Below are 23,625 nucleotides of genomic sequence, written 5' to 3'. Positions count from 1 at the left end.
TCAAGGCCAGGAGAAGTTTATCCGGCCCGGCCCATTATTGCATACGGTCCGGTCCTATTCCAATCGAGTGGCGCGTAGGGCGGAGGAGAGATAAGACCGTTGTCGTGATTCGTGAAGGGCCGAGGGCGGCGACAAGAGGCCGGGAGAGATGTCGCCGGGCACAACTGCTCCGGCGCCGCCGCGCGGTCCTCTGCTGGCTCCAGCAGTGGCACCAATCCAGACGCGGCTCCTCTCCTCCGTCGCGAAGGTAGCGCTCACGGCCGCGCTCGTCTGCGGCGCTGGCGGCCCCGCTGCCGTCGTCGCTCCGGCCGCCGCTCAGGCCGTCCCGTTCGTCCGTCCTCCTCCCCTGCAGGGAAAGCCCTTCGCCTCCTCCACTCCTTACGTGCAGTCTCAGAAGCTGCAGCTTGGCCTTGACAAGCTCGGGTTCGTTTATATATTGCTTGCCACTTATTCTTGACCTTTTCGTGTGCATGGTGGACTAACATGGACGATCTTTACTAATTACCACTGCAAATCTGCAATTGGAGATGTTCTGCTACTGATCATGCATGCATGTAAGCCGCTAGTTGAGTTTGCTGTGTATGGTGATGATGGTGCAGAAAGATCAGGGCATGCCCGTCCACCAACCCGGGGTGCGTGTCCACCAACCCGCTGGGATCCTCCGGCTCCTTCGCCTCACCACTGCTCATCCCGGAATCATCCGCCGGGGAGAAGGCCGTCGTCGTAAGCCACCTCACCAGTCACTAGCTACTGCCGATCTCTGAACCGATTCCACGCGATTCTAGCTCCTTTCTGCAGATAAAAGTGCAAACATTACTATGCAATTTCTAGCTCTTTTGATTTCCAAATTGAACGTAATTAACGTCGATCTCGTGTAATGCTTGCTTTTGGATTCCTTAATTGATCTCGTACTTTTGTGCCTGTGGTGGCCGGGTATATACCTGCAGTCGTTGCGGCAAGCCATCGAGAAGACGCAAAGTAACGTGGACTTCAAGGTCGATGAAGACACTCAATATGGTCACTACATCGAGGCGGAGATGGACGGCGGTGTTGGCCGGGACGTGATGGAGTTCCTGGTGAAGAAAGACGCCGGCGTGGTGGCGTACCGGTGCATGGCCACCAAGGTCACCTTCGTCTACCCCTTCACCACCGCCGTCGGCGACTCCAAGGGCCAGAAGCAGAGGATTGCGGCCATCTCGCAGGAGCTCGGATGGTACGCCCCGGACATTCAGTCCTCCATGGACTCCGCCGACGACGTCAACTACGTTCCGTGAAGACCCTAGAACGAATCATCGATCGATCGGGAGCAGAGGTAGTGGCGGAGCTGGTTGATTTTCATGCCTAGGGTCATCTCATGTATGCAAGCATGAGTCTAATAGTACAGATATAACATCCTCCCTTTTAACTTTCTCGTAGAGTCAAAGCATCTCAAATTTTATCAGATTTATATATATTAAGATAATAGCATTTATGATATCAAGTTTTATCAAATTTGTATACTAAGATAATATAATTTATGATACCACCTAAGTATCATTAAATTCTTCATTAATTATATTTTCATGGTGTATCTATTCATGTCATAAATATTTTTATTTTTCTCTATTATTTTGGTCAAACTAAATATGTTTTGACTTTTCAAGATTTTTGAAATGACTTATAATTTGAAATTGAGGGAGTAACTAATTAAGATATAAATATACAATTATAAAATATATTTCAATTCATACTTACGAAACATAAAAGTGTTAAAAAACTAATTAATGATGATTCGGTATTTCGGTCCATTGTCACCTCTCATGTACCTTTCATTAACAATAGCACGTGAACTTAAAACTACACATGCAAGTTGGGCATTAGTTGTATAATTGCCGTTGGAAGAGGAGAAAAAAAAGGATCTATGCGTATTCGTCTTGTGCACTGTGTAATTCTACAACTTAATTAAAATGCAAGAAACACACGTACTGGAATAAAACTTCCAATGCTTAGAAGTTGTATCTTTAAAGCTTTGAAGTGTTAACAAGGGGACGTGGGAAAGCGAGGCATGCCGGTTCATTGCCGCTCGTAGCAAGTCAGACCACCTTTGTGTCATGTCATCATGTGCCTACCTTCATGCCGTGTCGGTCCACGACTATCAGACTATATTTATTCGTTTTCTTCGTTCGATCGTGACCAAAAAAAAAGAGTAAATTTTGTTCATGGTCCTTGAATTTGTCCCGAGTTTTCATTCTAGTCCTAATATCGGAAAAATGCACACTCGGCTCTTTACACTTATACACTGGGATCCCTAAACTTATTTTTAGTTCTCATTGATATCCTAGTACATGCAAATAACACACTTAGTTCCTTAAATTTGTATATTGTCGTAACCCCCATCATCGTGGTCCTTCTAGCCCTTTCTTGACTCGCTCTTGCTCTATTTCACCGCAGAACCGCCCCACGCCCCATGACAGTCACGCTCGACACTGATACCCCTACGTACTCTCCCCAATAGTGTGGCTCTTATGCTCACCATCTCCTTCTGCACGCTCCGCGCCCTCCTGACTTTCCTCCTTTTCTGTTGTGATGAGCTCATCTCGCGTGGACATGCTTGCCTACACTAATGTGAGTAGCGTGAGGCGCCTCGACAAGTCAACATGGCAACACACGCGTGTAGGTGTGTCGATGTGGAATGGCAGGGTGAGTGCAACGCACAATGTGTGCGGGCGCAGCAAGTCCTAGTGTGGCAGCATGGGTGTAGCATCATGCCCAACAAACATAGCGCATGGCACGGGGGTTGCAAAGCGAGGGTGGTGCAGCGCGGAGTAGGTGTGCGGGGTCAGGTAGCACGATGCAGGGGAGGGGCTAGACCAGGATGAGCAGTAATATAAGTTTATGGAGCCGAGTGTGTAATTTACATGTGCCTGTATCGGGATGATAACTCAAGACAAGTTTAGTAAGCCGAGTGTGCAACTTGCAAGCAGTAACGGTACCAGAATAAGATGGTGTTTGGATCCAGTGACTAAAATTTAGAAAGTGTGTCAGGAGGATGTTACATGGGGTGTTCGGATACTAATAAAAAAACAAATTACATAATCCATCAGTACTCCACGAGACGAAATTTTTAAGCCTAATTAATCCATAATTAGTACGTGTTTACTGTAGCACCACATTGTTAAATCATGGACTAATTAGGCTTAAAAGATCCATCTCGTAAATTAGTCGTAAACTATGCAATTAGATTCATAATTAGTTTATATTTAATACTCTATGCATGTGTCCAAACATTCGATTGGACAGCGACTAAAATTTAGGAGGGGCAACCAAACACCACCTAAGAACTTGAGACAAGTTTGAGGACCACCGGTAAAATGTACTGCCTCTGTCCCAAAATGTTTGTCGCCACGATTTACGTGCCGATAACTTTGACTCGATTTATAAAAAAATGCATGCAACATTTCTATCTTCAAATAAATTTATTCAAAAACTAGATTCAAATATCTATCCAATGATACTAATTATGTATCATAAATATTAATATTTTTAATATATATTTAGTTAAAGTTGTTTCTCGAGAAGGAAAACGACAGACATTAGTACTCTAAAAATATATTTTGTACGTACCATTTTCATGAAAAAATTCAATGATTTTTTTATATTACATTATCCAAGAATTATAGGATATGTAGCCTGAATAATAACACAACGAAGAGCCTACTCTATAGCCTGTCAACGCGCAAATGGTGTGTCGTATGCAAACAGTGCATAGGAGAGCTGGGAGAGCGCGGATCCTGAATTCCTCTGGTTTTAGGAGGATCAATTATCAGATATTCTATTTTAAACATCGAATAATCCGCATAGAATTTATAGATAAACCATATCCCTAGATTTTGCCGATTCCATATCCTACCCCGCATCTAGACACACTCGGATTCGGATTGTCCGTATCTGCATGGATACTAAAAGTTCTTCCTTGTATCCTCAAAATTCAGATTTGGATCGGAGAATTATCAGCTCCACTTTCACCCATGTACACATGCTTTGTACCCGTTGTTGGCCCAGAGACGAAGCTATGCATGTGGTGCTAATGCGGCTTGATATGATAGGATCTCCCAAATTACACTTGTCATTCTTATTAAAAACCTTATCATGTCATAAAAAAATGTCTAAGTAACAAGCTTGAGATAAAACTTAGATGAAGCTTTTCACTGAGACCGGATTTTGCAATTGTATACTGTTACTCCACTCATTCCTTTTTATAAAACACACCTTGATATGATACAATCTCCCAAATTAGATTTTAACTATTTATTTAATGTTATATTATCTTACCTATAAATATACGGTGATTAGATACTATATTTAATTACAAATCTAACTATATTATTTTTGTATTATAATAATTAAAAATTGTTAGCTAAATTATTGGTGTATAAGATTTTAAGAATGGACAACCCAAGAGTAGATAGGAGGACGGAGAGTTGAGTTGGTACCATTAATGAAGATTCTACAAATCCAGGGTCGTAAACTCGTAATGGGTAGGAGTAGATGGTAATTGTGGTCCAGCTGGCTCCACACGTCATGAGACCAGCCAGATCAGCCAGCAACGGTCACTTCTACGGTGCGCCGGCGGCACAATCACCACAACCACTCATTCCTCCCCACGTGGCCACCCACCTCTTACCCAACGGCTATTTCACCATTTTCCCCAGCACATCGCCGGCGTCCCGCGTCCCCCCGCCTGTCGCTTCTGACCGCAAAAAAGAAAGCGAAAAAAAAAAAGAGAGAAAGAGCGCGCCACCTAACAAGGAAGAGGAAAGGGCGAGGAGGAAGAAGCGGAGGAGAGAGAAACCCTAATCGAAATGGGCAAGCTTCTCTGCGACCCTTCCGCCGCCGCCGTCGCCGAGGCCCTGCCGCCGTCCCCAGCCCCCGCTCCGCCGCTGCCGCTCCTCGCCTGGTCCTCCCCGGCCCCCTCCCACGAGCCCTCCACCTCGCCCACGGGCTGGGACGCGGTCTGGGCGCTCGAGGACCAGCAGCGCCGCCGCCTCCACCGGATCTGGGAGCGCGGCGTCGCGTGGAAGCCCTCCTCGCCGGGCGCCGAAGGGGCTGCGCCGGCGCCGGCGCCGGCGCCCGTGGTCTTCCGCCTCGACCACGGCGGGGAGGTCGACGCCGATGGCAACTGCCTCTTCACCGCCGCGCGGACGGCCGCCGCTGCCAAGGCCGACGCGCGCGAGCTCAGGCACCGCGCCGTGCGCCGGTTCGCCGAGGTCTACACCGCCGCCGGGGAGGACGACAAGGCCGCCGTCGACGCCGCCGTGAGGCACCTCTACGCGCCGGATCTCAAGGCCGGGTGGGGCGTCCACGTCGTGCAGGAGATGAAGGTGCTCGTGCCCAAGGCCCAGCGCGATGCGCTCGACGCCGCCATCCAGGAGCTCGTTGATCTCGGCATCCAAAGGTACCACGACTCGCGGATCTGCCCTTGCTCGCTGCTCACTGCTTGCTCAAATCTTTTATTTGATTTTCCCGCCACGTTAGGATCTAAAGGCCATGTCTTTTTCGTATGCCTTGCTGATGATTTTACCATTCTTGCTCTTCGTCTAATCATACGCCCGTACAATGTCGTTTTCTCAACACCTTGAAAGAATATATCCTGTGTTTCCCCGCCCAAATAGTGTTCTTGGCTTCTTGAGATTATTAAAGTTTATTTTTTAAGCTAATTTACATATAGCAGTTCGTGTCTCTTTAGCTCTTCCTGAATTTCATTACACTCACAAGCACGGATTGATGCAATCTTGTGGGCTTTGGCATCAAGGAGATGCAGGACATCGCCTCAAAAGGTGTCTGCGTTGTATCCTTGAAATAAAAAAGGTCAATGAAGGAAGGAATCGTCTTTTTAAGTATTGCGACGCAAGTGTTGATGTAATGGGAGCCAACGCTTGTCCACCCTGTTATTTCCAATACATCATTTAGTACTCCCATGTTTGACCGGTACAGCTGTACTCCTACATCTTAATTAATCAAAGAATCTGAAGTTGTTTAGTACTAATCAGCTTAGGTTTCCTGTACCTGTTCAGTTGTGACACCCACAGAGGCTGGCTAGCTCTCTGTGCCTCCAAAATCCAGTTATGTGCTCATATATCATGTCTTCCTTTCAGGGAAATAGCAGCTGAAACTATCTACAAGGAAAGATGTATCACTGTAGACAATGGTGATAGTTGGACCAAGTACATGTCCATTTCTGGTTCTGCAGAGGATGAGCATGACATTATCACCCTGCAGTACACAGAGGCGGGGTTGCTGACGATAGATGAGAACCGAGATGGCCGTGCAGCTGCATTTGGTGATGATATTGCCATTGAATGCCTAGCGACTGAGTTCAAGAGAGAAGTTTACGTGGTATTTTTTTTAACACATGAATATGATATGTTGCCCAATTATAGCTCATTATAGAACTGGACACTATTGTATCTCTATTTGATAGCTGAAATAGCCTTTGTAATATGATTTTGGGCCATTTTCTTTGCCTTGATAGGTGCAAGCTCATGGAGCAGATGCAATGGTTGACGAGGATAGCTGTGTGTTCTTCCTCCCACACCGTCCTAGAGGAGAAATTTGTGAACCGCCAATTTTTCTTTTCATGAAAGGAACAGGTGCGTTGCAGATGCAAACATGGCTGCGCGTTCATCAGCAAATCAATATAATCTGCACAATGCACATCAATCTCTATTCCTGTGTTTCTATTTAGTGACACATCCATGCTTAAGTAGACTGTACAAATTTTTTACTTGCAGCATGGTGTGGTGCTGGTGCCGACCATTATGAGCCTTTGATCGCCACTGTCCTCCAGCATGTTACTCCAGACAAGGCAGCTGTTGTCCTTTGAGAATGACTGCAGTTTTTTTTTCACCCCCCTTAGTTTTTAGCCAGCGGCGGAGTTGAGACAATTTTGTTATTGGAGCTAGAGTGCTGAATTGAGGAGCAACATCAATGCCCAAGAGATTAGAGAGACGACCAATCTGAATATCTGACTTTGTTGCAGGGTCTTGCCTGCTTATGAAGCTGTGTACCGTAATTTGCTGTGTATGGCGATTTTGTTGTTGTATGTTTATGAGTAGGTTGAAGGGCGGGCCTGGTGCAAGCGGTAGAGTCTTACCGCCTCTGACCGGAAGGTCCCGGGTTCGAGTCGCGGTCTCCTCGCATTGCACAGGCGAGGGTAAGGCTTGCCACTGACACCCTTCTCGATACCCCGCACAGAGCGGGAGCTCTCTGCACTGGGTACGCCCTTTATGTTTATGAGTAGGTTCTGACTAGCGAGGATATTCTGAGTGGTAGAACACCGAATCTAGATTTTTTGGGGGTCTGATGTTGTTTGCCATTGTCGGCCAGCATTTTGTATTGCCTATTGTGAGGATTTTTTTTTTTGGTTGCCTGTTTCTAGAGACATTTGGAATGGAATCAGTTCCTTTTTGGTGTTGGGTTAACTCTTATCTCCCAATATTTGTTGTTCACCCTATTCGCTTGTTGGTTCCAGTCAGGCTTATTTAACCAGCCAACAGTGTTTTCCTCTCACAAAAAACCAGCACCAACCAGCGAACGGGGTTATTGCTCAACGTAAATTACTGAAAACTTGTTGCTGCAAATTTCATGTTGGATAGTTAAGGGCAGTGTTTTCCTAAACGCTAAACGGTAACGGTACCGTTTAGCCATTATTTAGACAAAACGTCCTATTAAACGGGCTAAATGGCCAATTAAACGAGGTAAACGGGTGATTAAACGGAAATGGCGTACCACCGTATAGCGTTTACACGGTGTTTAAACGGGCTAAACGGCCGTTTAGGCGAACAGTGGTTAAGGGTGCCCTTGGTTCGACAAAACATTATATAAATCTACATGTGTAAAATGTAGATGTATGTAAATCAGATTTCCATATGTAATCATATCCTGTGTGCCTGTAGGTTTAGATAGAAAACGAGTGATTACTTGACGAGTCTGTAAATTACAAAAGTGATGCCTGATGCCTGTGCCTGGGGTTTCATCTTGTCAATTCTGCTATTGCTTTTCTTGGTCATTGTTCTCATTTGTTATCAGAGCTGTACTTTTGAATTTGTCATCACTCAGCATTTGCCAGGTGCAATTCAACCAAATTACAGCACATTTTATGCCAACATGTGGTAATCCTTAATTCCTAATTATTGTTTTTCAACATGTTACTTCTGACTGTAGTTAAAAATGATGCCCATCCAGCAATAATCAGGACAGACGTTACTAACATGTTTTTTTGGAAAAATCAACTACACAGATCAAGTCCACTCGTTTATTTGCTGAAAAGGAGTTTCAGAGTTAAGGTGAAAACTGAGATGGTACTCGCAACCCTTTATATTTCACCCGTACAAAAAAACAGAAATCCTGTAAACAAAATCATTTTTTCTGCATAAAAAAATCACAATGTTGTTTGAGCAAAGAAGTACAGGCAGTTTCCAAAAGCAACATAAGAATTTCAGACAACAAATGAGGTTCTCCACAGTACAAGTCTTAATTCCAATCAAATGGAGTCTAAGACAGCTTTTATTTGGTCTTCACCTTTTCAGCTTGAAATGCTGCGCATATTTTCTTCCAGGATCTTATGGCAATGAGCATCGGTATCCAAATCCAGAAACTGTTTGCACCAATGAAATATGCCCAGAAGTAGAATGGACCGACCCAGAAGTTGAAGCCATCCAAGTATGCGGTGATAAAGTAAACCAAGCATCCGTAGAGCTGACCCAGACAAACGGTGAACTGGAGAATATGGCTGAAGGACTTCTGGGATGCAACAGCGTAGCTGCAAGCAGAAAAAAATTGGTGAGACAAAAAGCAAAAGCTATATTATGAATCCAAACAGTGTTTTCAAGTCTTCTATAGTTGCCTGGGCAGAGACTAGCCAACTAACCGCAGCTAGTCATCGCTCATCGCCTAGGAGGCTAGGACTGATTAGTTGGTTGGCTTGTTAACCAAGTCGGGCATATCACCTCCCTAGTCGGTTGCCGCTGCTGTAATACCCATATATTGAGGGCATTAACTTCGAAAGCATGTAGCAGGCAATAGAGACGAGAGAGAATGCAATTGGGGCTAGTCAAAAACCAAGTTGCTTTGTGTGTATACATAGGCGGCTGGAACTATCAAGCCTGACTACTCGTGACTAATAGACGATTAATTGATTGGTCGGTCAACTAACCAAACTAATCGATTTGATGCACCTGGTCAATGTCCAATGACCAATTTCTCGACTAATCGTGATTAATCGGGCGATTTGAAAACACTCACACAAGAAGAACAGTTCTTCACTAAATCTCATGTTACAGGTAACATGTTCGCAGTTTGGCCCTGGATACAGTTCTTACTAGACAAGTATAAAGGACCTTCCCAATTGTACATATATGTTCCAACTATAAAAGGTGCCAAGATGAGTTTTTTCTCTGCTTTTTTCAGATTTGAGCAAAAAAATCACTAGAAACAATATACTGGTAGACATTGCTACCATCTCATGTCCATTATGCTTTGGTTGGATCAATTTGATCTAAGAAACTCTGAAAATACATGAGAACTGAAGCCTTTACTGATGCATCTAATTCCCAAACATCTAGTGTAAATCTCCAACCTAACTAGTGTCTCTAGACTCTAGGAAGTGGGAAGAACAATGAGGAGATGATCAGTAATAGCATACGGTAATTACTATTTCCAAAATCAATAAACAATATCAAACCAAGTTTATGAATCTGTAAAGTTACATGCAGAATTTGTGAAAGCAAACATTGCAGTATGCACAATAATTCTTCAGTTAAAATAGGTTAGTTATGTGGTCATGATATCCCCCTCTAGATTCAATCAAATCTATATCACACGTTTCACAGGGCAATAAAAATACTCATCGAGAAAGCCCATGAACATGAGGCTCCGATTGTTCATGATCTCTTTGATTCCTAAAAAAAAAGAAAAAAAAAGGGCAGACCCAATGCTGGAGGCTCCCACATGAGTGGGGTCTGGGGAAGGGATAAACCGAGACAAGCCTTTTCCCCACAAAATCTGCGGAGAGGCTGCTTCAAACCCACGACCTGGTGACTCAGTGAGACAGCTCTCACCACTGCACCAGGCCTGCCCTTCTATCATGCAGATTTCAATATGAAATAAAAAACATATCGTAAGAACTAAAATAGTTGCATACTTCCACCACATAAAAAAGAGGAATAGCTTGGGAAACAGAAACCTACTGATCCAAACAAGTAGAGCTGCTGCCAAAAGCACGTTCAAATGAGAGCCAAGGTGTCCAACTACACGTGGAGCAGCGGAGGTGCTCTTCTCCTACAACTAAAAAGAACAAAGGTAAGACTATTTTTTCGTGCGACTTTTTTTGTTCGTCTTCGCTCCGCCTCCCCTGCGATACCCGCCTCCGTCGGTCCGCCCCCTCCCCCTTGCGATCGTTCCACCCGGTCCCCATCCCCTCGCGAGATCCCGCCTCGAATCAGCCTTCCTCCCCCATTCCCCCTAGCCACGCCGCCGCCTCCTCTCCCACGCGCTCGCCCACGCCGCCTCCTCCTCTCCCTACCTGCCGTGATGCCGTTCTGTCGCACTTACGCCGTGGACCTCGCCGTTCGCGCCCGCGGCGTCATCCTCGTCCACGCCGACGCCTCCTTTCCCTCCCTGGCTCGCAGTAGCGCTGCCGCAGCAAGGCTGTGCCGGGAAGGACCGCCGATGCCCGTGCGTTGGGGGCTCCATGGAGAGATCTCAGGGACGGTGTGAGGTCCGATGACGGTCGCGTCAGCTGGACCACCCGTCGTCCTACGTCGCTCGGCCATGATTACACATCTCTGACGACAGGGGCATCCCTAGGGACTAGGGGCCACCGGCGCACCGCCTCCTCCTCCGACTATCTGCCTGTGCTGAGCTGTGATCTCCGGTAACGCTGGCGCTGTGGCCCGCTGCATCCTCGACAATCTGAGACCTAAAGCAGAGTCCAGGCTCAGGTCATGCGTCATCCGATCCATTCTTGAACAAATATTTTTAACATTTACTTTCGGGCTGGGATTGTGTTCTGATTTTACATCACACAACTACCATCTACTACCAATACCCCATGTCGAGCTTTCCCAATTGAACCAGCGTGGACAGCGGCGGGCCCTTTCCTCCATGGAGTGACGGCAGCAGGACCAACGGGTGGGTGGCCAGTGCCAATGCAAGCCAATAAGCCATGATGTGTAGGCTTTGTGATTTCTTCATGATGGCCACCAAACGAGTGTAGGTAATGTGCTTGGGAGAATTCTCCTGATTCTTTTTTGTTTGGATTCAGCCATATGCATCATTTGCAGCCAGATGGATTGTCATCATCTCATATGAATTGTACAAGCTGTGTGATAGTATAGTTGGATCTAGGTTCGAAAATTTTGATTGATGCCATATTGTTCTCCAATAGCTTTCTTCAGTTAATACAACTTTTCCCTGAATTCTTGTGGTACTCATTGTGCCCAAGTTGTGATTGTTGTAGGCAAGCAGGACCATCAAAATTGAATATACTGTGTGATTGATGAGTTGAACAGTATAGAACGTAGTTAGAAAATAGTCGATTGGTATACATACTTAGATAGCAAGGTGACTATATTTCTGCCAGACCCTTATAATTTACTGAAGCATCATCATGTTAGTTAAATGCTACAACTTTCAGCATTCCCTGAACCATCGTAGTTTTCTGACACGGGTAAATATCATAATTTTTTTAGTGTAGTTAAAGAATATTTTGACAGTGCTTCATAATTTTCTGAATTTTGATCTTGTTGCTTAATGAGATTGTTTATCCTCCCAATTTACAGAGAGCATTCATTTGTTTGTTTATCATCCAATGACAGAATGTAGAGCTCGATGAAACGGCCAGGAAGGGGTGCCCAAGGACAACGTGACCTACGCCACCATCGTCTCCGTGCTGAGGAAAGGCCCGTCCTGCTGCTAACCTTGCCGCAACCACGCTACACACGGAGGTCGCTGCTCCCTGCCATGACGAAACGTGGTGTCAGTGCGGCAAGGAGTGCCAGAGCAATAAGGCCATCACCTGGTAACAAGGTACGTTGTGTGTTCTCCTAAGTTAACCTACATGTTCTCTATTCGCAAATTTGCTTATTAGTGTGCGGTTGCAGTGAGCATGCAATGTAATTCCAGATCCCCACAACACAAAAATAGGATAGCGATTCTGTCAGTATGCATCTCTTTGTACCATTGGTTTTAATTCTTGGCTTCTTTCACATATTCAACTAAGGTGTTCGTATAGCCAATTTCTTTCGAAAGAAATTGAGAACAAATAGTTCTATCCTATAGCAGAGGCCTGTTATTTTGTGACATGTCATATGCTATCAGTATTCCAAAGAAGAAATACATCATCGAATCAGATATTGAACTGCTTGTGCATCCAGTTATGACGTGAAATGCCTATTTCACATCCTTGGCTTGGAGACGATTTGAACTGCTTTGTCATCTTTTATGAAACAACCTATTGTTTGTAGCTCTAAGCATATGAAATCAAGAGTCAAGATATCGATTGTAGAATCTCCCACAACTAAAAAGCCTAAAGAGGAGACACCGTTTTGGTGCGACAAAAACTTCGCCTCACCTCGTCGGTCTACCCTGCGATCCTTGGCCGCTCTCCCCGCTCGATAGAAAAGGAAACCACCATGCTGCGATTCCCGCCCGCTTTCACCGCGCTTTAGAAAAGAAAAGGAAATCGCCGTCCGCGTCGCTCCCCTGGCATTCGTTGGCAGACAGTTTCTCTCCACGCGCTTTAGTGAAGATGTCCCTTTCTTCAGATGAACAAGTAATTTTGAGCATGACACTATTTATTAGTTTGTATGAAAATTGTCCTCTGATGGGTTGACTTAATTCTTTTTCTGTGAAACTCAAAAAGACTTATCGGTCTGTATCCAGAAGAAAGCAAAGTCACAAGGTGCTAAGAAATGGCCTTGATATTTCTAGGTACTTCTAGGTTCTGATCCCGACAAGTGCTGAAGAATCCAAATATATATCATATACGAATAGCTCTTTTACAGTTTTAGAAAAAGGTAACAATGCGCATGCTTGCTAACAATGTTTCTTGCTGTTGCCTTTACCATGTGCAAACCAGACCCCATCAACGGACACAGCGGCTGATGCACCTCAAATTCCTTTGGGATGGACTTCAGGTCCTATAGGGCCGGATTGTATTGCTACTACATGTCTGTTTAGCACCTTGTTCTATCTATTTGCTTCGACGCAGTGCATGGTTCCAAGAGCTTCACAAGCAGAGTGCAGAGAGTTGCTGAATTGAAAAAGGAAATTGGAGAAGTCAGAAAATTCTATTCAGTCAGTACATTACCCCTTATCTCAACTTTTTAAATTTCGGATAAGTTATTTATATTTTGTTATTATTATGGTATATTATCCTAGATACCGCGTGTGTTTATTATTTTTCATCCAAGCAGATACTTTGCCAACTTATTTGTAGAGATTTGAGATTTCTTTTTACTCTTCTAGGTCCTTTCAATCTGTGATTGGGAGCTTCAGAAAATATAACATGTTTATGGGACTATGGGAGTTTTGACTTTTGAATGCGGCACCAGTCATACTGAATCAGGTCCAGACTCAAAAAACACAGCAGATACTAATTCTTCAGGTCAAGGCACATCCAAAGATCATGAGGGTTCTGTTATAGTTACTAGGCCTGATGGCATTCCAGCACATATTAGGATGCCAGTGTTTGGTTTTGCCTTGTTGTATGTGTTTCCTCACATCTTATTACTAAACCCGCATCATAGAGTGCATGACTATCATACATACTTCTATTTTCAATTCTATTTTCCATGTATGATGATAACCTCAGTTGCCAGTTTAGTGCTGATTGAAAAATACTTTGGTGTTGCCCAATTGAATAGAAAACACATATTTGGAGAGAACTTCATATCATTATCAACACGTTAGTTGTGCATAAAACCTAGAATTGTTATGCTTTTTGTTAGCTGAGTTATCATTTTTCTTAGTATGTGCTCATCTTCATCTCACTTTCAACAATCCTCCCTCCAAATGTTTTGATTTTTCAAAAATTTCAGGGGCTATTCCTCTCTGGAAATACTATCAAATTTATTTCAACCGGAAAGATGGTGAAGATTGCATCAGCTATGATCTCCATACAATTTAAGGTGCAACCAATCTCTTTTACTTCAAAAACAAATTGAAAAGAAACAATACTCAGATTATTGTTTGTTAACAATGCAGGATCGAGCCATCAACAAATAGCTGCACAGTGTATTAATCTCAAGAATAATTGTATCTTTGCCTGAAATCTCGGACGTTCAGAATTGTTTCTGATCCTCTGTTTTAAATGAGCTCATTAAGGTTGAAATAAAGTTCAAGATGCACTTGTATATATTCAAGTCATGGTTCAATGCTTTAGAAAATTTATTCTTTTTGTATGACATTATGATTATATTGTGACCCTTTTTAAAGGCAATTCATGTTGACTTTTTGAATTTTATTGGCTGCTATCCTACTACAAGTTGTTTGTATATTTTAACGCAAGAAAAACAGTAGTTATTCTTCCATTGCATGTGAAATATTAGGCATGTGTGTGTCGCACGTGCATGTCTACTTCAAATTTTATATAATTCACTTTGAACTTAATGTGCGAAAGAACTTCAAATGTTTCTCTGTTACTCTACTTCCCAGTCTTCTGTTCTACTATTTCCCAATGATTACACCATTTTGGTTGTTTAATTTGTGTTATCCTAAATGTTATCGTAGCTATTAGAAATAAATGTAACTGAAGCCTATCCTGTAACTGAAGCCTGTCCGGCTTCCTCTTGTACAACTATATATGAAAGGTTCACCCCTCCCTCCTAGGGAAATGGTAGTTTTTTTTTATAACAGGGAAATGGTAGTTGATGTGGGGGTTTTGATTGTCGATGAGGTCGACGGGATCGACGAGATCGGCACGACTATGTCTCTGGACGCCAGGAAGGTCGACGATGGAGTTGGTAGCGAAGACGGTGGCCGCCGAGGAGCAACAGCACGGTAGCCCGCTCCCAAGAATCAAATAGCAGTTAATGTAAAACAATGCTAGGTTACTTGCAAATGAGACACTTCCCACATAAATGAGGTACCAGAGCTAATTTGATATATTGATAAGAGCATTGTTCTCAATACAAAAGTTGGGATCAAAGTGCTTGAATGCTTGCTCTTTCTTCTGAATGATATAGAACTTACTGGACCAATCAAGCAGGTAACAATCTTTCTTCAAGTATGCTGAATAAATTTATTGCCTCACATTTTCTTCACTATTATTGAATCCTTTTGGCAGCTGGATTTGTTCCCAGTTTCAAATGTGTATTGACTGCTGAGTGGCCTATTCAGGAAGTATACCAGTTATATTTGCAGTGATCTGTTCAGGAAGTGTTTTTTTTTTTTTTTGCAGTTGGTCTAAGAAAGCAAGGACACCGTTGTTATCTTATCGTGCGATCCGTGTGTTTTTAGTACAAAATGTTAGCTATCCCGTAGCAACGCACGGGCACGCTACCTAGTTGATTCCTAAGCATTAAATTTTCTTTGGTGCTCTTGAAAGGATGATGATGCTCTAGCATGAAGAGCAAGCCCTAAACAACAATAACAAAAGCCTTTTAGTCCCAAGCAAGTTGGGATAGGCTGCAAGGAAAGAAAAGGTAAATAGTCAAATATCTTAGTGCCTCATTTCCAACAGGAAAATAAGGCATCACAGCACACCCTGAAATCTTAACCCCATCGCAGAGCCAGGTTTGATTGAACTTGGTAAACAACAGCTGACTAGACAGGACATATGTTGGACAAGAAACAAAGTAGGCAGCATATGAAGAAGTAAGTCGAGTGGGAGATGAGAAGACATACACAGCAAGCAGTGATGCAGGGCCTTCCAATACGGCGGTGATCCCTTCAACCGTAACAGTTGCGGCGTCCCTAGCAACATACCTAGAGTCCCCCTTACTATACTCTTTCCCTGAACAAGGCATAAATCAGCCACTGTCATTTCAGCTCATCCACAATATATTCTGACTGGATAATTCTCTTTCCTTGCGATGCTGGCAAGAACTTACAAACTTCATCGAAGAAATTGGGGTTCTCCTTCTTGAAGAAATCAGGAGTGAAGACGAAGGGCCCCTCTATCATTATGTGGGTCAACCCTGTGAATGCCCACCAGCACATGAGCAGACGGTCGGTCTTGGATAATCTGCCACATCTTCCTGCACGAAATGACACAACATGAGCTCGATACCATACAAGATTGTTAGAGATCTGTTGGTCTTAAGTCACGCACATGTCACTTTCTATAGCCCTTGATTTGTTGCTGTTCAACTTTATTAGATGAAAGGTTCAGAACGATGACTAAATTCTAAGTCATCTTGATGAAGGCACGCCCAGATTGTTAAAGAACAGAGTCGAATCATGTTATGATACAGATAAGGTAATCAATTTAAAATTAAAAATTGCGCCCAGTCCCTCCAATCTTGGGTCTTGCTGTACATCTCTAAACTTTCCCCCACTAACACTGCCTGTAAAATCAACGAGAGCACTAGGCAAGATTCCAACTTTGGATACTGCAGTTCGAAGAGGGAGGACGGGAATTATAGGAGAGGTAACAGAGGAACAAGTAGGAGACCGATACTGCGATACATATACATGAGCATATAGAGTAGTCGTACCGGAGACGAGCCAGACGGCGAGGAGGACGAAGAGGGAGGCGCCGAGGTAGGACACGAGAATCTCGGCCTGGGACAGCTTCAGCGGCACGAAGCCCGGCAGCTCCAGCTCGGGCGGCGCGTAGGGGTGCCCCATTGACACCGCTGCTTCCGTCGCCTGCTCGGCCTTGCGTCGGCCGCCGATCTGGGTAGTGAGTCACGGAGTCGTCGTCGCAACAGCAGCGGTAGGCCAGCAGCGGCAACTAGGATTTTACGGAGAGTACAGTAACACATCAGTCATCAGGACGGACTGCTTGAGTGCTTGACATGTGGGGACAGGTCAGTACATAGGATACGGCGCACTGGAGTACAGTAATTGCTTGCTTGTCATTTACATAGTTGTGAACTCGTGATTCGTGGGCTATGAAATAAATTATAAGAGCCCAGTCAGACAATAAGTGTTTCCTATTTATCTTAAAAAATCTCTTCTTCTATCATTTTTTTTCACAACACTTGCTACTTCGGTCCACTGATACATATGCTTTCGTGCCCAGCTTAGTGCCCAATCCTGAAACACATATCTCGCTTGTACCCCAGGCATAAATAAGACCAACCCATTTCACTTCTGTCGAGGGGTCTAGGTCCCCGTCTAAATTTGGACTCCAAGCCCCCACACTTAGAGACCCGGTCTTAGTATGGTGCTTAGACCTCCACCTTTCTCCGCCTCTAATCAACCGATCCAAAAAGAGCCGGAACCGACGACAAGAGCGTAATGAGCCTTCCCGCTCCCATAAGTAAGTATGTGCTCAGGATAATAAGTCTATGATCTGACTACCATCCACAGCATCGGATGGTCCTCAATCAATATAGGCGGAACAAGTGCAATCCGAGCCTCGCTCGAATGCCTAACCAAGTCCAGATCCAAAGTATCATTCTGTTCGGTCTCTAATTATACTCCATATATATTTCATGTGATAGTAATATAGTAACAACAATAATATCTTTCCTATCTCTCGCGAGTGACAGAACTTGACTTCTATCGGGCCCTATAGTATAGCAATCTACATGATCCTGACATACTAGTAGGACTCATAGGATAAGGATATATATATATATATATATATATATATATATATATATATATATATATATATATATATATATATATATGCAAGTGGGTTTTTATTCAACTCCTTAAAACATAATGCACAAGCATAAAATAAAATGCAGAATAATAGGGGTTATGCACCGGGGCTTGTCTGGGTATGATATAACCAAAGGTTAGCATTCCATTGGTGACACGATCATCAAGGCACTATCTTTTCCGCTACTTCGGTCAACTCCATGATCCATCGTTGTTTCTATTATGATATACGTGAATGCAACGCAGAGATGTAAATAACCAACAACAACTACTACTCTAAAATACGATTACGCTCCGCAAGCTAACGAGCTAGCTTTAATGACTAACGTACTAGTCTACGTATCCACGTCGTCAAGTAAGACTTTATCTCCAAAAAATGTTTTAGTCCTACAATTTCAAAGGTGTTTCAGCATTTCATTGATTAAATATATATTTTTGAACTAGGGCTCATTTAGCTACCTTAGTAAATTAATTATTATAGAGCTACCAAAATTACAGTGAGCATCTAATAATGTTAGAAATTTACTGTGAAAGTTTCAGAGCCAACACTATCACAAATTTATCACAACAATTCCTACAAATTTATATTTTACAATATTAAGCATCTTAAATTAATTAGATAACTCCTGAAAATATTATAAAACTATGTGAACAAAATATACTAACAGATATATCATAATTTTAGAAACCTAACAAAATTGGTTTCATAATTTTCGGTTAACTACATAATTTTATATTGAATTTATAAGTTTACCTTAGAAACTAAATTAGAAAATACTTTAGAAAACAAAAAGGGCCGGTGACAAGCATTCGGCCCAGCAGCCCAAAGCGACACGGCTGCGCGCGCGTCGCAACGGTCCAACACGTCCCAAGGCCGGAGAGCCCGTGCGCAACGACGATTTTGCAGAGAAGCCCCTAAGCTTCGAGGTAATAGTACGACTACCACGTGCACTGTTCCTATCGACAGTGGCTTTATGACCAAGCCCTCGGTTATTTGTGTCCTTACCACGGGCAGGTCCCTAGAATCCCCGCGCTTGTCGGCGCGGTGGCCGACGGCATAAGGCAGTTATGTCGGGCAACCTAGGCGTGCTACGACGGAAGTAAGGGGCCGACCACAATCTACAACTAAACACGCAAGGATGGGTGGCGGTTGAGGACTCGGATGAAAGGTCCTAATGGCTAGAGGGGGGGTGAATAGCCTAATAAAATTTCTACAACAATACTTAATAAAATGGTTAGACAATTATGAGGCGAAGCAAGTGTTGCGCTAGCCTACTCAAAATGCAAGCCACCTACCATAATTTTAGTTTAGATAGTATCAATTCACACAAGAGCAATGACACTAACCTATGTTAGTGTGCTCTCAAAGGCTAACTAAAGAGCCACACCAACCAAGCATGCAAGCTCTCACAACTAGCTACACTAAAGAGCTTGTCAACTAGTTTGCGGTAAAGTAAAGAGAGTGATCAAGAGGGTTATACCGCCGTATAGATGAAGAACCAATCAATTATAAAGATGAATAACAATGAAGACCAATCACCTCAGAATCAATGATGAACACAATGATTTTTATCGATGTTCACTTGCTTGCTGGCAAGCTAGTCCTCATTGTGGCGATTCACTCACTTGGAGGTTCATGCGCTAATTGGCATCGCACGCCAAACCCGCAATAGGGTGCCACACAACCAACATAAGATGAGAATCACACAAGCCACGAGCAATCCACTAGAGTACCTTTTGGTGTTTCACCGGAGAAAGGTCAAGAACCCCTCACAATCACCATGATCGGAGCCGGAGACAATCACCACCCTCTGCTCAACGATCCTCGCTGCTCCAAGCCGTCTAGGTGGCGGCAACCACCAAAAGTAACAAGCGAAATCCGTAGCGAAACACGAACACCAAGTGCCTCTAGATACAATCATTCAAGCAATGCACTTGGATCACTCCCAATCTCACTATGATGATGAATCAATGATGAAGATGAGTGGGAAGATTTTAGCTAGGCTCACAAGGTTGCTATGTCAATGAAAATGGCCAAAGATGTGAGCCACAGCCGGCCATGGGGCTTAAATAAGAGCCCCCATAAAATAGAGCCGTTGTACCCCTTCACTAGGCACACTGCGCTCTGACCGGACGCTTCGGTCCAACTGACCGGACCCTAGACTCAGCGTCTGGTCCACTGATGGACGCCACGTATCACTAGCTTCAAACGATGTTCGTCAGATTCCAACGGCTATGAAGCTGACCGAACGCTCCGATAAAACTGACCGGACGCTGGAGCCTCAGCGTCCGGTCGAGTACAGTAAGGGTCAAAACCTGGTTTTTCTCGACTGGACTCGTTCGGTCCACCTCGACCGGACACAGCCTAGCGTCCGGTGGTAAACCCTAGCCTCTGTACCGCCAATCAACGCGACCGGACGCAGCCAGTTAGCGTCCGGTGCTTTTGGATCCAGCGTCCGGTCAGTTGACCGATGCCAGCATCACCTCTGTTTTCACTTCTAACTTTTCCATCCTTGCTCCAATGTGCCAACCACCAAGTGTATCACCTTATGCACATGTGTTAGCCTATTTTCATAAATATTTACAAGGGTGTTAGCATTCCACTAGATCCTAAATGTATATGCAATGAGTTAGAGCATCTAGTGGCACTTTGATAACCATATTCCGATACGAGTTTCACCCCTCTTAATAGTATAACTATCAAACCTAAATGTGATCACACTCTCTAAGTGTCTTGATCACCAAAACAAAATAGCTCCTACAAATTATACCTTTGCCTTGAACATTTTGTTTTTCTCTTTCTTCTTTTCAAGTTTAAGCCCTTGATCATCGCCATGCCATCACTATTGTCATGTTATGATCTTCATTAGCTTCTCCACTTGAAGTGTGCTACCTATCTCATGATCACTTGATAAACTAGGTTAGCACTTAGGGTTTCATCAATTCACCTAAAACCAAACTAGAGCTTTCAATCTCCCCCTTTTTGGTAATTGATGACAACCCTTATACAAAGATATGAATTAAAATTCAATTGAATCCATATTGCTTATCCAAGCATATTTACCATGTGTAAAAGAGTATGGACAAGTTTCATGAACCCCAAATGGTAGCAATTGCTCCCCCTACATATGTGCTAAGAGTTTAGATTATAGCTTGCACATATGCTTAGATAAGAAATGTAGGAGTCAATGTCTACCAAATGATGCTAAGGTATAAAAGATAGACCTTTGAAGCGTGATACTAATCGAGTGCACCAATATACCATCCTTAGCACCATGGTTAGTTCTATACCACTTGGAAGCATACTTTGAAGAGATATCACTTGTAAAGACTTATATGGAAATGGAAGTTATCTAGTGATTTCATTTCACCATTCGCTTTTACAACTAACATTCATCACACAAGCATGGATGTGTAAATTTAATACTTATGCCATGCAAGCAAACATATGAAATGCACATACAAATGCACCATACAAGTTCATGAGCTTGCTCCCCCTACTTGTGTGCTCAAAATTTTAGTTGATCCCTTTCCTTTTTCATATCTCTCCCCCTATGCCATATGTCAAGAGAAATCTATGTTTCTTTCCCTTTTTCACTAACTTTGTTTCTCTCCCCCATATCTTTGTTTCTCTCCCCCTTTGTCATCAATGACCACAAAGGTTCTAAATATAGATAGTATTACTAGTAGGGTCGAGATTATCAATGTCAATCAATGGGGTGAGAATTATTTTTCCAAATTTGGTTTAGTCTAGATCATTTACCAAAGATATTTAACTCGGTTTGATCCAAGGACAAGCTTCTTCACACCTCCAAATAAGGGTTATCTTGTACCATGTTGAGTTAAATACTTATAGCTCATTTTCTAGATTAAACACTAGATTTACAAGCCCACAAACATGTCATATGCTATCACTAGATCATGTCAAGCATAGAAGCAATAGTGATACCATATAAACATCAAAATCATTTGATTTTCATGAATGAGCCTAATAAAACAGAACCACTTGAAAGGTCCTAATAAGATTGAAAATATGACTAGATGCACTAAACATGTCCTTAGCAAGGATATATGCCATGCCAATCAACTTTTACCTTGGATTGCTCGAAGGAGAGGCATGTCATATGAGTGAGGGGTGCATCAACACATATTTGAGAAATCCAATATGTTCAACTCATTCCTTAGCTTGCAAAACCTTTTCTCATCCAATGGCTTGGTGAATATGTCGGCAAGTTGATCTTCGGTGCCTACACTCTCAATGCAAATGTCCCCTTTTTGTTGGTGATCTCTTATGAAATGGTGGCAGACATCAATGTGCTTTGTTCTTGCATGTTGCACCGGATTGTTGGTTAGCTTGATTGCACTCTTATTGTCACATAGCAATGGCACTTTCTTGAACTTAATTCCAAAGTCACTCAAAGTGGCCTTCATCCAAAGTATTTGTGCACAACAACTACCGGCGGATATGTATTCAGCTTCGGCGGTTGATAATGCAACACTATTTTGCTTCTTTGATGACCATGAAACAAGTGATCTTCCCAATAATTGACATGCGCCCGATGTGCTCTTTCTTTCAACCTTGTATCCCGCATAATCCTGAGTCGGAGTAACCAACTAGCTCAAACTTTGCTCCTTTGGAATACCACAAACTGACATTTGGTGTATGCTTCAAGTACCTCAATATCCTCTTTGTAGCCTTCAAATGACTTTCTCTTGGTGAGGCTTGAAATCTTGCACACATGCATACACTAAACATAACATCCGGCCTTGATGCGGTCACATAGAGTAGGCTTCTAATCATAGACCGATACAACTTTTGATCTACCATATTTCCACTTGCATCACTATCTAAGTTGCCATTGGTTCCCATTGGTGTGCTAATGACTTTGCTATCAATCATGTCAAACTTCTTGATCATGTCCTTGATGTACTTGCCTTGACTCACAAAAGTACCATTCTTCAATTGCTTGATTTGAAGACCAAAGAAGTAACTCAACTCTCCAATCATGGACATCTCAAACTCATTAGCCTATCATTTTTCCAAACTTATCACAAAAATCTTGATTGGTTGATCCAAATATGATGTCATCTACATAGATTTGCAATACAAATAGATCTTTTCTAATCTTCTTGATGAAAAGAGTGGTGTCAACCTTGCCCTATTGTGAACCCTTTAGAGAGTAGGAAAATCCCTCAATCTCTCATATCATGCTCTAGGTGCTTGCTTCAAGCCATACAATGCTTTCTTTAACTTGTACACATGGTTGGGCTTCTTGTCATCTTCAAAATCGGGAGATTGCTCAACGTATACTTCTTCATTGATATAACCATTAAGAAATGCACTCTTGACATCCATTTGATAGAGCTTGATGTTGTGGGCATAAGCATAGGCTAGCAAGATTCTTATTGCTTCCAATCTAGCAACCGGGACATATGTTTCTCCAAAGTCAAGACCTTCAACTTGTGTATAGCCTTGTGCTACCAATCTTACTTTGTTCCTTACTACTATCCCATCTTGATCTTGCTTATTTCTAAAGACCCATTTGGTTCCAATCACATTGTGTCCCTTTGGTCTTTCTACCAACTCCCATACTTGATTTCTCATGAAGTTGTTCAATTCTTCATGCATAGCATTCACCCAATCAACATCCCTCAAAGCTTCATCTATCTTCTTTGGTTCAATGGATGACACAAATGAGAAGTGTTCACAAAATGATACCAATCTTGATCTTGTTTGTACACCTCTTGAAATATCACCAATGATTATATCCAAATGATGATCTCTTGCAATATTGGTTGGTTGAAGGA

General features: G+C 43.1%; 4 protein-coding genes and 1 long non-coding RNA gene across 10 annotated transcripts in view; 4 read left to right on the top strand and 1 right to left on the bottom strand.

Moving 5' to 3' along the window:
- The window catches only part of LOC136461938 (thylakoid lumenal 17.9 kDa protein, chloroplastic-like), a 37,767-nt gene extending 36,238 nt beyond the window's left edge, over positions 1-1,529 (top strand). Inside the window, exon 4 of the transcript XR_010760485.1 lies at positions 1,313-1,529. The gene's annotated coding sequence lies outside the window, so the exon portion shown is untranslated. The remainder of the gene's footprint in view (positions 1-1,312) is intronic.
- The window catches only part of LOC136461939 (probable 3-beta-hydroxysteroid-Delta(8),Delta(7)-isomerase), a 30,919-nt gene extending 13,961 nt beyond the window's left edge, over positions 1-16,958 (bottom strand). Inside the window, exons 1-5 of one of the 4 annotated variants that reach the window (XM_066461331.1) lie at positions 16,698-16,957; positions 16,092-16,238; positions 15,886-15,994; positions 11,958-11,995; positions 10,208-10,323 (exon numbers count right to left, since the gene is read on the bottom strand). In XM_066461331.1, the coding sequence (XP_066317428.1) occupies positions 10,223-10,323; positions 11,958-11,995; positions 15,886-15,994; positions 16,092-16,238; positions 16,698-16,830 (528 nt within the window). In that variant the 5' untranslated portion in view covers positions 16,831-16,957 and the 3' untranslated portion in view covers positions 10,208-10,222. Of the gene's footprint in view, positions 1-8,386; positions 8,801-10,207; positions 10,324-11,957; positions 11,996-15,885; positions 15,995-16,091; positions 16,239-16,697 lie in introns of those variants that run through there. The other 3 variants (XM_066461329.1, XM_066461328.1, XM_066461330.1) reach the window with 3 other exon arrangements.
- Positions 105-1,413, top strand: LOC136461937 (thylakoid lumenal 17.9 kDa protein, chloroplastic-like). The gene is made up of 3 exons (XM_066461326.1): positions 105-423; positions 600-723; positions 948-1,413. The coding sequence occupies exons 1-3, from the start codon at positions 149-151 to the stop codon at positions 1,272-1,274; spliced, it is 726 nt and encodes a 241-aa protein (XP_066317423.1). The 5' UTR covers positions 105-148; the 3' UTR covers positions 1,275-1,413.
- On the top strand, positions 4,701-7,057 carry LOC136457958 (uncharacterized). The gene is made up of 4 exons (XM_066457979.1): positions 4,701-5,434; positions 6,135-6,375; positions 6,512-6,629; positions 6,771-7,057. Exons 1-4 carry the CDS (start codon positions 4,842-4,844, stop codon positions 6,860-6,862), a joined length of 1,044 nt encoding a protein of 347 aa, XP_066314076.1. The 5' UTR covers positions 4,701-4,841; the 3' UTR covers positions 6,863-7,057.
- Positions 12,831-15,366, top strand: LOC136461940 (uncharacterized). Of its 3 annotated transcripts, none has more exons than XR_010760487.1 (5): positions 12,831-12,969; positions 13,118-13,339; positions 13,507-13,745; positions 14,079-14,168; positions 14,245-14,520. It is a non-coding gene; the product is annotated as an uncharacterized lncRNA (long non-coding RNA). The 3 variants fall into 3 exon arrangements; XR_010760488.1 differs by lacking the exon at positions 14,245-14,520 and adding an exon at positions 14,869-15,366 and having other exon boundaries at positions 12,832-12,969; positions 13,507-13,645; XR_010760486.1 differs by having other exon boundaries at positions 12,833-12,969; positions 13,507-13,645; positions 14,245-14,518.
- Positions 16,959-23,625: the final 6,667 nt, after the last annotated feature.

Source organism: Miscanthus floridulus, chromosome 6, assembly GCF_019320115.1.
Source record: "Miscanthus floridulus cultivar M001 chromosome 6, ASM1932011v1, whole genome shotgun sequence".
Classification (NCBI taxonomy): domain Eukaryota; kingdom Viridiplantae; phylum Streptophyta; class Magnoliopsida; order Poales; family Poaceae; genus Miscanthus; species Miscanthus floridulus.
The sequence above is the reverse complement of the archived record's forward strand: the minus strand, read 5'-3'. Positions and strand labels throughout refer to the sequence as shown.

Coding starts and splice junctions, on each gene's coding strand:
- LOC136461937 (XM_066461326.1), top strand. CDS start 149: ATGTCGCCGGGCACAACTGCTCCGGCGCCGCCGCGCGGTCCTCTGCTG. Junction 424..599: donor CTTGGCCTTGACAAGCTCGG/GTTCGTTTATAT, acceptor ATGATGGTGCAG/AAAGATCAGGGCATGCCCGT. Junction 724..947: donor CCGGGGAGAAGGCCGTCGTC/GTAAGCCACCTC, acceptor ATATACCTGCAG/TCGTTGCGGCAAGCCATCGA.
- LOC136457958 (XM_066457979.1), top strand. CDS start 4,842: ATGGGCAAGCTTCTCTGCGACCCTTCCGCCGCCGCCGTCGCCGAGGCC. Junction 5,435..6,134: donor GTTGATCTCGGCATCCAAAG/GTACCACGACTC, acceptor TCTTCCTTTCAG/GGAAATAGCAGCTGAAACTA. Junction 6,376..6,511: donor TCAAGAGAGAAGTTTACGTG/GTATTTTTTTTA, acceptor TTGCCTTGATAG/GTGCAAGCTCATGGAGCAGA.